At 42.9% G+C, this 16,859-nt stretch overlaps 1 protein-coding gene across 1 annotated transcript in view; it reads right to left on the reverse strand.

The window, feature by feature from the left end:
* The window catches only part of LOC109919412 (double-stranded RNA-specific editase B2-like), a 148,210-nt gene that overhangs the window by 91,221 nt on the left and 40,130 nt on the right, over positions 1-16,859 (reverse strand). Inside the window, exons 2-3 of the mRNA XM_048606229.1 lie at positions 9,446-9,465; positions 5,663-5,814 (exon numbers count right to left, since the gene is read on the reverse strand). Coding sequence (XP_048462186.1) covers positions 5,663-5,814; positions 9,446-9,465 — 172 coding nt within the window. The remainder of the gene's footprint in view (positions 1-5,662; positions 5,815-9,445; positions 9,466-16,859) is intronic.

Genomic DNA, 16,859 nt, shown 5'->3' on the forward strand with positions numbered 1-16,859 from the left:
GCTTGGCCTGCTGTGTTCATCCAGCCCTGCACCTTGTTCTTGATGCTTCTGATAGGTTAGGGTGCTTAGGCTGGAACGGTAGCTCAGAAGTTAGCGCTGCTACCTCAGAGTACCATAGACCTGGGTTCAATTCTACCCTTGGGCAACTGTCTGTGTGGAGTTTGCACGTTCTGTGTGGATTTCCTCCCACAGTCTAAAGATGTGCAGCTTATGTGGATTGGCCATTCTAAATTGCCCACAGGGTCCAGAAATATGCAGGCTAGGTGGATTAGCCATGGGAAATGCAGGAATATAGGCTGAGTCTGGGTGGGATACTCTTCAAAGAGCTGGTGCAACTTGATGTGCTGAATGGCCTGCTTCTACGCTGTAGGGATTCTATGACAGATGAAGACTGGAAAACACACTAGTGTAGACCAATAAACATTTATTAACTAAGTACACTATTTACAGAGACATGGTTCAGCAGGAGTCCATAAGAACCTTCATCCATAGGGTCCAAATTGTATGTGACCTGACATGCCCAATAATGCCCTCTGTCTATTTGTATAATAGCTATTGACCCATTGAATTGCATTTACTTTTTTGTTTATTGTCCTATGAAGCATTTGCAATTATATCACAGAAGCATCAATCAGTTGTTGTCTTTTGGCAATAAAGGGTGAAATGGCTATTTTCGTGACTTACAAATTCTTGACACAAGACAAAACACACTGTCTTGAAGTTTCTGATTTAAGTGAAATTTAGTTAGTGGGAACAAAGGAAAAGAGCCAATTACTGAGCACGTAGAATAATAATCAAGCAGTTAATTAGCCAGAAGTAATGACCATCAATTGATAATTTGACTGTGAACGGTGCAATAGCTTTGCAAAATTTCTGTGTTTAGAAAGTCAATTTTTTTCAAATTTAGCCAACTTTCCGAAGGGAACAATTTCAATACATAGTATTATCGAAGGGCATCAGAAACAAGATGGAAATTGGAAAACTACGATCTTAGAAAATGATCAGAAGGGGTGGAAGTCTCCTTGCCTTACTTCTTTAACTAATATGCTCCTTTGTCCTTGAGGAAATAGGGATCTTTGGGAATGGGGAGTAGTTAGTTTAAATATAGCTAGGGTTACATGATAGGTTCCCAGAACTAGCTCAATTCCCTTATAGAGCTGCAAAATAATTTCTCAGGACACAAATGTACTTGCACAGAGAAATGTTTGCAGTTGTATCGTAAGTAAGGTGGCACCGTAAACAGTCACAGAATTATTCAGGTCATGTTATGTATATAAATGAAAAATAAAGTATCCTACAGAGGAATTTCAAAGCATTAAATCACCTTATCTCAAGTGACATAGCTCTTATCCTTAAAGGCAAAACTCACACAGAATATAACAATGAGCTGGCTCCACAATGGAAGCTACATAATGAGGGATTGGTGCATTTTTTCAGGATGCTCCCAATGACTGGGGAGTCCAGAACCAAGGGCAACAGTCTAAGCGTACAGTGTAGGCCATTTAGGACTGAGATGAGGAAAACAAAGAACCACAAAACACAAAGAATAATACAACCCAGGAACGAGCCCTTCAGCCCTTCAAGCCTGCGTCGATGCATATTACCCTTCCATACTAAAACAGTTTTCACTTACAGGATCCATATCCCTCTATTCCCTTCCTGTTCATGTATTTGTCCAGGTGCTTCCTGAATGCTGCTATTGGGTCTTCTTCCAACACCTCCTCCGGCAACGTGTTCCAGGCACTAACCACCTTTTGTACAAAAAACTTGTCTTGCACATCTCTTTTAAACTCTCCCCTTCCCCTGCACCTTGAACTTGTTTCCCCTCGTAATTGATCTGCCACCCTGGGAAAAAGCCTCATACCTTCCACTCTATCCGTGTCCTTCACAATTTTATAAACTTCTATCAGGGAATTTTATTCACTCAGAGAGTGGGGAGCCTGTGGAATTGTCTGCCACAGAAAGTGGTTGAATATTTTCAAGAAGGAGATAGATATAATTGTTAGCGCTAAAGGGATCAAAGAGTTTGGGGAGAAAGTGGAGATAGGGTACTGAGCTGGATGACCCATTATATTGAATTGCAGAATGGGCTTAAATGACTTAATCCTGCTCTTATATTGTAGGATGGAGACTATGAAAGGCTTTGATGTTGCATATTTGGATTGGTGCTGAAATCAAATGGTATGCAACATATAGTATCCATTCTTACATTATTGTCAATTACTAATGCACATGTTTGGAGTCATAGCTTGGGGTATCAGGGGTTTTGCTTGCCAATGAGAGAGCCGGTGAGAGACTGATGCTGAATCTTTATGGCCAATGTTCCACTAAATCGCAAACGAATCAAACAATAGCTGGACCAACGGTGGGTCTTCTCATGACCCGGGGACAGATTGTCTTGCATACTGAGAGCTGCTGGCCAATCAGGGGCAGGCATGCTTGTGCTCAGCAGTGCCACGGGTAAAATCATACATGTTTTGCCCAGGGTGACGGAATGACTCAGACCACAGGTACGTACTGTGAGTGAGGGGTGAGGGGTGTTGCAGTGCTGATGTCATTTGGAATAGGATTCAGGGAAATTTGGCAGGAAGGCCAAGGGTTTGGTTGTAAGCAGTCACCCTATCTTCTTATGTCTAGTTCCTCGATCAATCACACAATGCCTTTGATCAAGAGATAGCCGCACCCCACACCCAACTGAGGTGTTAGATTTCACATAGATCAGTGGCAATAAACCAGTGGTGGAAAAATGTGGTCCCATGAGAGTCTAAAATGGGGATAGGGTGGGAGGGTTGACCATGAGTTCTCCCATCTGGAACGAACTCTGGTGGAGGTAAGAAGACAGGGGTTTCAGGTAGGCCGTCACCTTACCTAGTGAAATGCCCTTCCCTCCTCCAAGCTGCTTACCAGAGCCAGCCTGTAGAATGGTTACAGTGCAGAAAGAAGATATGTGGCCGACTGAATCTGTGCTATCTCTCTGCAATTTAGCTAGTCCCCCTCCACAGCTCTCTCAGCTGAAATTTTCTTGTTCCTCAATTTGCCAATCCTTTTTTTTAACCTGCGATCAAATCTGTCTCCTACAGCTTTCCTGAATTGCATTTCAGACTATAAAAGATTTCCATCAGCTTGCCTTTAGCTGTTTTGCAAGTCAACTTAAACCTAAGTCCCCTAGTTTTTCACCCTTCTGCTAATGGGAGCAGTTTCTCTCTATTTCTGACTCAGTTCTTCACGATTTTGAACACCTCTCAAACCTCCTCTTGACCTTCACTTATTGTTCATGTCTGTATAATAGCGCACGTGAGGACAAATGCCTTACTCACAGAAAGAATTTCATGAACTCATTCTGTCCTTTATTTCTCCCCTTTGTTTTACAGAAAATTTGTTGGTTTGCAAGGCACATTGAAAGAGAACCTCTCATCATACCATGAACTGTCATTCTGCATATTTGAAACAAACACATTTGCAACATCTCAGTTCAGGGAGTTAAACTGAAATTGACACACCAGTGCAGTGCTCACAGATATTTAGTTGAGGCACAGTCTGTAAAGTGGACATTAAAGATGCTATGGTGCTACTCAAAGAAGACCAACGCAGGTTCTTCCCAGTGACTTGCCTAATATTAGTCCAATAACAAAACTCCCTAAAATAATCGATTTAGCCATTATCTTGCTGCTGTGTGCAGAATCTTGCTATGTGTGAACTGACTGCTGCATATCCTATTTTACAATCATGGCCACACGTCAAAACTTACTTCACTGGTTGTACTTTTTGCTGCATTCAATCTTTTGTAAAAATCTATGGCATTCCCTTCTCTCTTTACAGTCTTTTCTGTCCAAGTAAATTCTCCTTTGCAGAATAAAAAGTTAAACTTAATGAGATCAGTAAAAATTTAATTTTCAAAGGATGAGTCATTTGTCACTCAGAGACAGCAAGAACTGCGGATGATGGAGTCAGAGACATCACAGTATGGAGCTGCAGGAACACAGCAGGTCAGGCAGCATCAGAGGAACAGGAAAGTTGATGTTTCGGGTCGGGACCCTTCCTCAGCCTGACCTGAAACATCATTTGTCACTGATAGTAGGAACTGCAGATGCTGGAAAATCTGAGATAACAAGGTGTAGAGCTGGATGAACACAGCAGGCCAAGCAGCATCATAGGAGCAGGAAGGCTGACGTTTCGGGAAGGGTCTGGGCCTGAAACATCAGCCTTTCTGCTCCTATGATGCTGCTTGGCCTGCTGCGTTCATCCAGCTCTACACTTTGTTATCTCATCATTTGTCACTGTCTGTTTTCTTTTCTCGTTCACTTAACGTGCTTATTCAAAAATGGTGTACAATCAGGCACTGATCATTCTCCACAATACACCATTATTACACGTCAGAAGCATTATATTGGTTTTAAAGTGCCCTGGAATATCTTGAGGTTGTGAAACGTATTTATCTCAACATATGTCTTTCTTTTTTTCACAAAGCAGAGTAATGAAGTTATTCTGTTCAATATTTATTTCTCAATCAACTTAAAAAAAAGAACAGATTATCTGGTCATTATCGCATCAATGTTATTCTGAACCTTTTTATTTCTTTATTTTTCTAATTTATTAATATGACTTTGTATTTTTGAATTTCTGTAATGCTGGACTTTTTATTTACTTTTTATTTTTTCCTCAGAATTTGTCTTCAAGAATCTGTACTGAGATATCTGTGTTTCTAAGATGGCACCATAAGTGGCAACTTGTAAACTTTTCACTGTACTCATGTAAGTATGTGTGACAATAAAGCTAATTCAGTTCCATTCAATTCAAAAACATTATGGGATTTTTTGAGGTACAAATGTATAATCATGAATTGTATTCTACCTTACAACAATGACTCCGTTTCAAGAATACTCAATTAACTGTAAAGTGATTTGGAACATCTTGATGTTATGAATGAAAGTAGATGAATGGAAGTGTTTCTCTTTGACTGTAATTCAAAAGTACTTCCATTATCTGTGAGATAGTGGGAACTGCCGATGCTGGAGTCTGAGATAACAAGGTGTAGAGCTGGCTGAACACAGCAGGCCAGGCAGCATCAGAGGAGCAGGAAAGCTGACGTTTCAGGTCTGGACCCTTCTTCAGTAAAAGAGTCCAGACCCGAAACGTCAGCTTTCCTGCTCCTCTGATGCTGCCTGGCCTGCCGTGTTCATCCAGCTTTACACCTTGTTATCTCCATTATCTGTGACTTAATTTGGGTTAGCATGAGACAATGAAATGTTCTATATGTTTGCCTCAGGTACAAATGCAAGTTGCCAATGTTGTTATTCTTCTTTCTGTCGGTAATGACAGATTCTGAGATGTTTCCAAAGCTTTTCCTTGTGAGGTACATTGTGAGATACCTCTCTCCTTACTAGATCTTTCAGCACATAAGCAGAGTGAATGTGCAAAGCCTTGAGCGGTGATTTAAAAAAAAATTAAATTGGAATGTTTTTACGCATATGACCAAGTTCAAGCACAGAATTGAAAATCGGACTTCTAGTTCCAACAGCTTGCAGTTTGTATCATTACATTTGAAATATTGTAAAATGCCAGTCTTTCCACTGTTGAGTGCCCAATAGAGCCTTGTATTTGTTTCTGAAATGCACAATGACCATGGATTTTCTGCACCAATGAGCCATGTTTATGTACTTACGTTCAGCCCTTGCTTCTCGGTGAGAGTTGAGACGTGCATCTCCACATGGGGGTGTGCTTATGTATAGATGGAAGAGGATGCTATCTTTCAGCTTGTAGCCTCCCTCCTTCTGACGAGCAAAAATTGACCGTTCCCAGTCATCTGGCTGTTTACTTTTGGAAACAGAAAGAGCTTAGATCAGTACATTAATTTAATGAATTCTCTATTAGCAAACTTCACTCAGTCCTCAGAGAGCAGGAGTTATCTAAATTATTTCACTTACAGTTGTGTAATAATCTTTGCACAGTTCGGACATAAAGCCAATATATGTACCATGTGTGATTTGCAGAGTAGATATAATTGCATTTATCTCTAGTATGCATTTTTTTTTTAAAAGAAAACCATTCAGTATTTTCTCTGAGTGTTTAACCCTTTAATTGCTACAAATCCTTTCTCCAGACAAGAATGCAATGCCATTTTTAAGAGGCATAAACCAAAATATTAGGAAAGTGACAGAGCAGAGGATTGGATTTCATGAATTCGATTTTGAAAAAGGATGGTGCTAACAATGTAATTTTCGTATTTTGTTTACATATATCAATGTGATTTCATGAAGCAATTCAGACTAATTCAACTAGTATGTCCTTGGTAACACAGAAGTTGAGGATTGTTCAAAAGGGCGACATGTTGTTGAAATTTTTGTCCACAGGACTAACGAAAGAACGTCAAGATCTAATGCAAATCATCTGCTGTTAGATTCTGCATTTGGACAGTGTTTGCTGAATAATCCTGGGGTATGCTCATAGGTAAATTGACAACCAACTTAAGTTTTAATTATCCAAAATTCTCTTAATCTGTGAATGGTCCTATTAAATCAGAAGATACCTTGTGTGATTTATTTATTCAAAAAGGAAGGGAGACAGAAAGGAAGAAAATACAAGCCAATTAACTTAACATGATTTCGTAAAAGAGAAACCCCCACGTTTGGCTGATCTATTGGAGTTCTTTGAGGAAATAACACATGCTGTAAATGACGGAAAACCAGTGAATGGACTCTTAGATTTTCAGAAGGTATTTGATAAGGTGCCAATTGTGAAAGATTATTGCAGAAGGTAAAAGGTTATGGTGTTGGGGTGTAGCATAATGGCATTGATTGAAGATTGGCTTGCTTACAGGAAGCACAGGGTAGGTGTAAATGAGAAACAAAACCAGAAGTTGCTGGAAAAGCTCAGCAGGTCTGGCAGCATCTGTAAAGAGAAAATCAGAGATAATGTTTTGGATCTGGTGACCCTTCTTCAGAAAGTGTAAATGACACTTTTTCAGACTGGCAAGGTATACTGAGCAGTGTGTCATGAGATCAGTTTAAATGTTTTTACAACTTTCACAAATAACTTAAATGAATATGGTTGCCAAATTTGCTGACAACACTAAGATAAATAGGGAAGTCAGTTGTGAAGAGGACACAAGTAAGTTACATAAAGTTATTGATAGTCATCTCTCCCACACCCCTGCCCCATCCAATCCTCCATCCTACTCCCCAGCCCACTACCCTCCCACCCTCCTTGCTGTCCTTCAACTACTTTCCCCCCAGCATAGTGCGTCCAATCCCCACCCATCACATGCTATCACCCTTCCCCCCTCCCTTCCTTCAGCCTTCTCGACATCCCCCCAAAACCCCACCCATGAGCCTTGCCATATGTTCACCATTCTCGTGGACCTCGAACTCTCTGAGGCCGAATGGTCTGTCCTCAGTAAAGGGCTTATGTCCGTGCCCCTCTGCCCCCACCTCGAGTTCCATGCCCACCATGACATGGAATTCTTCTTCTACTGTCTCCTCCTCCATGCCTTCTTCTTCAATAAAGATTCCCAACCACCCTCCGCGGGCCCCTTCTCCCACCTCCAACCTTCCTCTTCCTCTTGGACACCCCCTGCCAGCCTCCGACCCATCCTGGACCTCTTCATTGCTAACTGCAACATCAACTGCCTCGATTTCTCCAGTCCCCTCACCCACTCCAACCTCTCCCACTCTGAACGTGCAGTGCTCCACTCTCTCCGCACCAATCCCTGTTTCACTATCAAACCCACTGACAAAGGTCAGGCGGCGGTAGACTGGAGGACAGACCTCTATATCACAGGGACTGAACGCCAACTCTCCGACACCATGTCCTACCTCTCCCATGACCATGAACCCCCCACCATGGCCCATCAAGCCACTGTCTCCCACACTGTCCATGACCTCATCGCTTCTGGTGATGTCCTTTCCGCTGCCTCCAGCCTATAGTCCCCCAGCCCCACACTGCCCAGTTCTACCTACTCCCCAAGATCCACAAGCCCAACTACCCCGGCCAACCCATCGTCTCCTCATGCTCTTGACCCACCGAACTCATCTCTTCCTACCTGGACTCCATCCTCTCCCCCTTGGTCCAGGCACTCCCCACCTACATCCAGGGCCCTTTACACCCTCCACCTCTTTGGAAACTTCCAGTTCCCTGGCCCCCAACGCTTCATCTTTACTGTGGATGTTCAATCCTTATACATGTCCATAACCCATAGGAACAGCCTACAGGCCCCTGGTTTTTTCCCTCTCCAGCAGACCCATCCAGCATCTAACCCCCGCCACCAATGCCCTCCTCTGCCTCGTTAAACTAGTCCTCACCCACAACAATTTTTCCTTCAATTCTTCCCACATTCTCCAAATCCAGGGGTTTGCCATGGACACTCACATGGGCCCCAGCTACGCCTGCCTGTTTGTTGGTTATGTCGAACAGTCCCTCTTCTGTACATACACTGGTGCTTTTCCCCAACTCTTCCGCCATTACATTGATGACTGCATTGGTGCTGCATCCTGCACCCAGGCTGAACTAGAGCAGTTCATCAACTTTGCGAACAACTTCCACCCCATCCTCAATTTCACTTGGTCTATCTCGGACACCTCCCTCCCATTTCTTCACCTCTCCGTTTCCATTTCTGGCAACTGCTTATGTACCAACATTTACTATAAATCCACAGACTCCCATAGCTACCTCAACGACACCTCCTCCCACCCTGAATCCTGTAAAAGCTCTATCCCGTTTTCCCAATTTGCCCATCTCTGACGAGGAGACTTTCCACTCCCAAGCATCCCAGATGTCCGCCTTATTCAAACAACGCCATTTCCCCCACTCTGTCACCCAGACAGCCCTCCACCACGCCTCCTCCATTCCCTACCCCACAGCTCTTAGCCACCGTTGCCCTCCAAACACAATAAAGATAGTGTCCCCTTTGTCCTCACATTCCACCCCCCCAAGCCTCCGCATCCAACATATCATTCTCAAACACTTCCGCCAACTACAAGTAGACCCCGCCACCCAGAACATTTCCACTCCCCACCCCTCTCTGCCTTCGGCAAGGACCATTCCCTTCACCACTCTTTAGTTCACGCCACATTCCCCACCAACCACTCCAACCCGCCCAGTAACTTCCCCTGTAACTGTAAAAGATGCAACACCTGCCCACGCACCACCTCCCCCACCTCCATTCAAGGCCCTCAACAGCCCTTCCAAGTGAGACAGAGCTTCATCTGCATCTCCTCCAACCTAGTCTACTGCATCTGGTGCTCCCGATGTGGTATTCTCTATGTCGGTGAGACCAAACGTAGACTCGGTGACTGTTTCGCTAAGCATCTTCACCCTGGCCCATAAAGGCCAACCTAACCTCTCAGATGCCACCCATTTCAATTCCCCGTCCCACTCCTCCTCCAACATGTCTGTCCTCGGCCTCCTGCAGTGTCACACAGACTCGGATTGCAAATTTAAAGATCAACACCTTATCTTCCGCCTGGGCACCCTACAGCCTGGAGGACTCAACATTGAGTTCTCCAATTTCAAGAAACTTTCCCACCCATCCCCCGGCTTCCCTTCCAGCCCCACCTCCTCCCTTCCAGCCACCAACCAGATTCATCCCTCCCATCGCCCAACCAGGTCGTACCTACTACCAGTGTCCATCTGACACCTCCATTCTGCCTCCACCCCTCCCCCACCTTTATCTGCAGCTTCCCCTACCCCCACATCCAGTCCTGAAGAAGGGTAATAGCTGATATGTTGACTGCTCCTTTCCTCCAGATGCTGCCTGGCTTGCTGTGTTCTTCCAGCCGCATTTTTGTCTACCTTGGATTCCAGCACCTGCAGTGTTTTTGCCTCTGTTGATAGTTTAAATGAATGGGCAAATTTAAATGTGCACGCAAAGATGTGACAAATCGAATGTAATGCTGGAAAACGTGAATTTACCCATTTTGACAGCAAGAATAAAAAAGCATGATATCTTTAGTAGGTCTGGAATAAGATTTTATAAAAAGGGGCTGCAACGGGGCTAAGATGACACCTTTCAAGATATTTAGGCACATTTTAGCAGACATGAACCTTGAATGCCCTAAGGGTCCATGTCATCAGAAATGGACAGCGAGGAACCTTGTACATCCTAGGGCTTGTATCAGCTTTGGCAGCAGACCAGACAGTATAAACAGATTCCTGTAGGCAGGATAAGAGAAAGAGATAGGATTGAAGGTTTCTTTTTATTACGCAGGAATGAAGTCTAAAGAATGTATCACAGGCATATATAGGTTGATTTTTTTTTGTATGTATGGGACAGATATTGGACAGTGTAGGAGTCCGTTTAGCAGAACTTGATGGACAGCAATTTACAGAGGTTAACAAAGGCCTGCCTTACAAAATGTAGGGTTTTTTAAAATTTTATTTTCTCCCTTCAGCTTCTTCCCTACCTACTCACTCGTTGGGTCACACCCCCATCTGCACACCCACTTCCATCTCCTGGAATACCCGCCTCTCTCTCATTCCACGAGGAAAACATTAGGCAGAAAGACTCAAGACATGTGGTGTTCTGCCCATTATTCAAATCCTCACTCCTTATGTGGAAACTGACTCCCCTGATCAGGGCTTGGACTGATATAGAAGGCTGCCCATGATTTACACTGCTGGGATTCCCTCAAGTGAAGGCAATCTCCCTTGAGCTGACTGATGCCTGTTAATAACTATAACAAGTTTCCTGGCTTTGCGTCTACGTTAAACAACAAGGAAATGCAGCAGTAATGTTAGCCTGGAATTCTGGTTGAGGGGGAAAAGTGCAAAAAACAGGTAAGGCAATGCAAGTCAGGGATGCTGTAACCATCCATGTAGGCTCAGAGTAAGTGTGCGCTGTGGGACTAAGTGAAGTGCCTACAAATACAGCTTGGTCCATATTCTTCAGCACAGAGTATGTGATAACATTACAATGATAGCTTCTGATACAACCCAAGGTGCAGCACTGAAGTGGAGAAGCATCCTGTGGAGATATGCCATGAGGGTTCATAGAGGCTGGCACCTGTCAGCTGCCATTCAGCCCACCAGGTCTGCACCAACTCTTCAAAGAGCTTCCCACCCAGATCCAGACCCAACCCCTACTCAATCCCTGAACCATGGCTAACCTACCCATCCCTGGACACTATGGGCAATTTAGCATGGCCAATCCACCTGGCCTGCACATTACTGGCTGTGAGAGGAAACTGGAGCACCCAGTGGAAACCCACACAGAAACAGGGACAATGTATAAACTCCACACAGACAGTCATCTGAGGCTGAAATTGAACCTGAGTCTCTGGTGCTGTGAGGCAGCAGTGCTAACCACTGAGCCACCCTACCACCTTAAATATTTAAAAACTCTGCTTCTACCACTTTTTCAGGAAGCGTGAAAGTCTCAACCTTCTGAGAGAAAAATATTTGCTCTCTATTTTACGGGTGAGGGCCCTTTCTTTCAAACAATGGATCCTGGTTCTAGATTTCCCCACAAGAGGAATCATTCTGTCCACATCCACCTTGTCAAAACCCCTCAGGATCTTAACTGTTTCAAGCAAGTGACTTCTTACTCTTCTGAACACCAGCAGAGGCAGACCCAGTGTGTCCAACCTTTCCTCAGAAAACAACCTGCTCATTCCATGTACTACTCTCATAAACCTTCTCAGAACTATTAACAATACATTGATCAGCCAAACTCTTTTTTGTACCTTTTGGCATAAAGGGTGGCATGAGATGGCTTCTGAAATCTGAATTCTCTGAAAACCTAATGCAGTCTTCATCCAAAAGTGAATTTGTAATTTTTAAAATCCAAATTAGGTATGGTATCACACTCCTCATTGGCCACAAAGAGTTAGATATTATCCTGTTTCATTTCTACAGAAAGAGACGCTGGTATAACAGGAACAATACCACATTGATGAGATGGACAGGCAACCAGTGCAGAAAATTCAAACCTGTTCAGCACTTCTTAAGAGCGCACAGTATTAGGTCACACTTTTCACTGCTTTCTTTGGTAAGATTAATGATATGTAGCAGTTTCCATGACAGTGTCACACGAAAAATAACCTTACTGGATCAGAATGTTTGAAAACTATCAGGCTTGCCTCTCATTTTCGTTTCCAGATATTTAACCTTTAATGTTGTTGTTCCATTCATGTTCTTGCTGTTTTGTTTATTTAAAGCCTGAAAAAGCACAGTGTATTAAATGGACCCAGTTTAAGAAAAAGATATTTATTCAGTCCAGGTGGCATTGTTTAACTATTCTGCAAGCAATGACAGGATATTGAGTTCACAGGAAGATGGGTACAACAAAGCATAGGAACACAGTAGGCCATTCAGCCCTTTGAGCCTGTTGTTCAATGAGATCATAGTTGGACAGTAGCCTAACTCCATATACCTACATTTGGCCACTTATCTGTTAATGTCTTTGCTTAACAAAAATGTATCTATCTCAGATTAAAAACTAACAACAGATCTGGTATCCACTGCCGTTTGTGGAATGCAGTTCCAAACATCTACCACTCTTTGTGGTAGAAGTGGTTCGTAACATCTCTCCTGAACAGTCTGGCCCTAAAACTCAGACTATGCCATTGAATTCTAGAATTCCTAACCAGTGGAAATAGTTTATCTTTATCGACCCTGTCTTTTCCTGTTAATATCTTGAAGACTTTGATCAGATTACCCCTTAACATCCTAAATTCTTGAGAGTACAGGTACCATTCTTGAAAACATATGCTGTATTGCCTCCGAGGCCAATATATCCTTCCTAAGGTGAGATGCCCAGATCTGCTTACAGTACTCCAAGTGGGGTATACTAGGGTTTAGTGTAACTGCAGCACGACTTCTGTTTCCTGATACTCCAGTCCCTTAGATAGAAAGGTCAGCAATCCATTACGCTTCCTGATTATTTTCTGCACCTGTTTGTGACATTTTAAAGATCTAAGCACCTGAACACCCCAGTCTCATTGGAACTCCACTTTATTTAACCTCATATGATCTTGAAAGTATCCTGATCTATGCCTTTTCAGGCCAAAATGGATAACTTCATACTTGTTCTTGATGAACTCCATCTGTCATAGTCTTTTCTATTCACTTAGTATATCAATACCCATTTGTAATTTTATGCGACACTGTCAACAATGTCACCTAATTTTGTGTTTGGGTGATTATTTCAAAAAAACTAGTACAGGGACGATGGACTGAATGCCCTCCTGCTGTGCTGTATCATGCTATGAAATGCTTATTGAGATATTCCAAATTGTGAACCTCCAGCACAGTATTAGAGCCTCTATAGAGGTTAAAACATTTGCCTGACTTCATTGTCATTACAGCTTCTCAATTTTCAAGAACCTTTGGTTCCATTGCTGCATGGAAGAAACCATTAAGGAGCTGATTTCTCAACCACTCAGGCATCCTCTTGGTGTGAATGATAGAATCAGTTCACAGTTATTGTCATTTCTTGGCTAAACTAATGAGTATGGGGAGCAATGAATCTCTACATATTCCACATTAACCCATTAGCACTTCCAATTTGTGGTGGTGTGCAGTGACTTCCATTTTTACAATCTGTATGCTTTAAAAAGTACCAAATCTATTTTAGACCAAAACTAATTTTTCTATTTGGTGAAGACCCTACTTACCTGCAAACATACAAAGATGTATTAACAATAGGTAGGTCAATCCTTCAAGCTTGTTTTGCCATTTAATAAAGGACAGTTTTACTCTACACAGTGAAGAAGTGGGAAGATGGTAGTACAGTGGTAATGTCACTAGACTAGTAAGCCAGAGGCCCAGGCTAATGCTCAGGGGATATGGGTTCAAATTCCACCACTGCTACTGGAGTGATCTGAATTCATTCAATAGATGAGGAATTCAAAACTAGGCTCAGTAACAGTTATGAGTTGTTGTAAAAACATCCATCTGCCTCACTTATAGAGGCATAGAGTTGTATGGCACGTAAACAGACCCTTCAATCCAATTTGTACATGCCTATCAAGTTTCCCAAACTAAACTAGTCCCATTTGGAACATAGCCTCTAAACCTTTCCTATTTATGCATCTGTCCAAATGATTTTTTTAATGTTTAATTGCACCTGTGTCTATCAGTTCCTCTGGCAACTCATTCCACGTAAGCACCACCCTCTGTGTGGAAAAAGTTGCCCCTCGGGTCTCTTTCAAATCTTTTTCCTCTTATCGAAAGATTATGCCCTGTTGTTTTGAACACCCCAAACTCAGGTGAAAGAACTTCGTAGTTCACCTTATCTCTGCACCTTATAATTGCATAAACCTCTATTAGGTCCCCCCTCAACCTCCTATGCTTCGATGGAAAAGAGTCCCAGCATATCCAGCCTCTCCTCATAACTCAAACCCTCCAGTCCCAGGAACATTCTTGTAAATCTTTTCTGCACATTCTCCAATTTAATAATACCGTTCCTATAGCAGGACGAGCAGAACTGCACTGTAGGGTGATGACAGAGGAAAAACAATCAAATGTTGGACAGGACAGACTCAGGTCTGCTGCTGCCTTCCTTTCCCCTATGCTCTGAACAGTGAATGAATGGCAGCTACAGAGTCAAAGCAGGTTATAAGCCAATTCTTTCAGGAGAAAACCGCGGACAGTTCACAGCAACAGACAGAACACTGGAGAAGGTAGGGACAGGCGTTTAAAGGGCCATCAATCTCACGTCACCTCTGGAGTTCCACTCTTTTGTCCATGTTTGGAGCAGGGCTGCAATGAGTTCAGGAGCAGAGTGTCCCTCGCAGAACCGAAACTGAGCATCAGTGAGCAGTTATATACCATGCAGTTGTGTGACGAGTCTTTTTGCTTTCCAAATGGTACAGAAGGCAGGGTGTCACAAAGATGGATATGTCAGCCAACTAACTGTTGAAGCATGAGGCAAGTCATGTGATGAAAATCCCAACAAAACATTTGACCACGGTTGGTAACACCCTTCTGAACTCGGTGTCCAGTAATCCAGGGTGCTATCAAAATGCAATCCATTGCTGCTGCTGGATATTTCAAAGCACCAATGGCCAACATCAATTTGACTAGCCAGGCCCGGTGGTTGCTGATACACCCTCAGCTTACCACCTGATGGATCATCCTTGCTAGCTCTGACTGCTGACATTGTCATGCAGTGGGGATGTGAGATGGCCCTGTCACTGGCAGCTAACCTCCCAGCAAGATGGTTACCAAGGTTAGGGTTGCACATTTGCATGAACAACTATGGTAATTTCTGAGGATCAAGGTCACCGTATTGAGATACTGCCTCTGGGCAAGTCTAGCCGAGGCTAAATACATTGCAAACACTTCATAACTAGTCTTGTTATGTGGAAAGAGCAGTGCATTCAAAAACTGACTGAATCCAACTGGATCTACTTCATGAGGATTGCTGCATCGTTTGAACATGAGGTTTGAAATAGGGTTCCTCCCTCCCCCAGTGAAAGTACTGTGCCCCTCCCCCACCTCAGCTGCCATACTGAAATCACCCATCACTATTGCCTTACTGGGTCCAAAATGAAACATGCAACAAAGGTTCCCAGACACCAGTGTTTCCCAATCCGGCACAGTTCCTTAACATTGAAGCACCCAAGAAATATTGACAACAGCTGCAAGTGCACACACTACAACTTAATAGCCCTGTTGCTTCAGGCTATGAGACAGAATGACTGCAACCAATTACGCCCCTCCAGTTGGCCAGTAGACTTTCCAGACTGTGCTTTGCGCATTAAAACTGCAGAGGTCCTGTAGGGAAAAATATATGACTTGGCAGCAAGACAATGGCTTTATTAGAACAACAGATTGCAGTAAACAATTATACCATAGATAAATGCAAAAGCAAAACGCTGCAGATGCTAGAAGTGTAAAGTTAGAACAAAAAGTGTTGGAAATGCTCAGCAGGTCTGGCAGCATCTGTGGATGCAGAAACAGAGTTAACACTCCAAGTCATTGACCTTATATTAAAACCACAGAAGCTGCGCATGGAATGTTATCCTACCCTTGCTTTTTCAGACACAGACCTTCTGCATATTCTGTTTCTGATATATCTTCATTCATCTGCAGAAGTGTCACTGACCTGAATCATTAACCCCATTTATCTCTTTTGTATGCTGCTTGACCTGTTGAAAAATTCCAGCATTTTCTGGCTTGATTATAAGTGAAAGATAAAAGTCATAATATGAGGGGTAAAAATAAGGTGAATTGCAGGTGTTTTTTTTCCTTAGGATGAGGGATTTCAAGACCACAGAGCATATTTTTAAGGTGAAGGGAGGAAGATTTTAAAAAGACATGAGGGGCAATTCTTTTTTACACAGGGAGTGATTTATGTGTGGAATGAGCTTCCAGAGAAAGTGGTGGATGCAGGTATAGTTACAATGTTTAAAAGATATTTGGATATGTACTTAATAGGAAATATTTGGAGAGATATGGACCAGGAGCAGGCAGGTGGGATTAATTTAGTTTGGGAAATTTGATTGGAATGGCCTGGTTGGACCGAAGGGTCTGTTTCCATACTGGATGACTCTATGACTGTATGTGAATGTGGATGATATATTTGGGAAGGGAATGTGTACTTTAAATAGTTCATATTTGAAGTTAGTGTTTGCACTTCCCATGGATTTGCAGTCCCTCTTCACAGTCAGATTTTAACCTCTCAGTCTATTCTTGTCAACTAGTGATAGCACAATTATTTTCAGGTCTTCTTATTCTCATTAGTCGTTCAATTGTGAGTTGTGCACTAATTGACTGGATTCAAAAGAAAGCAAAATAGGTTGTAAATTATTAATCCTGCCAATATTGTAACAAAATACGTTTTCATTCTTCTGAGATAACAAGGTGAAGAGCTGGATGAACACAGCAGGCCAAGCAGCATCAGAGGAGCAGGAAGGCTGGCG

The sequence above is a fragment of the Rhincodon typus genome, chromosome 2, assembly GCF_021869965.1.
Source record: "Rhincodon typus isolate 14 chromosome 2, sRhiTyp1.1, whole genome shotgun sequence".
NCBI lineage: Eukaryota > Metazoa > Chordata > Chondrichthyes > Orectolobiformes > Rhincodontidae > Rhincodon > Rhincodon typus.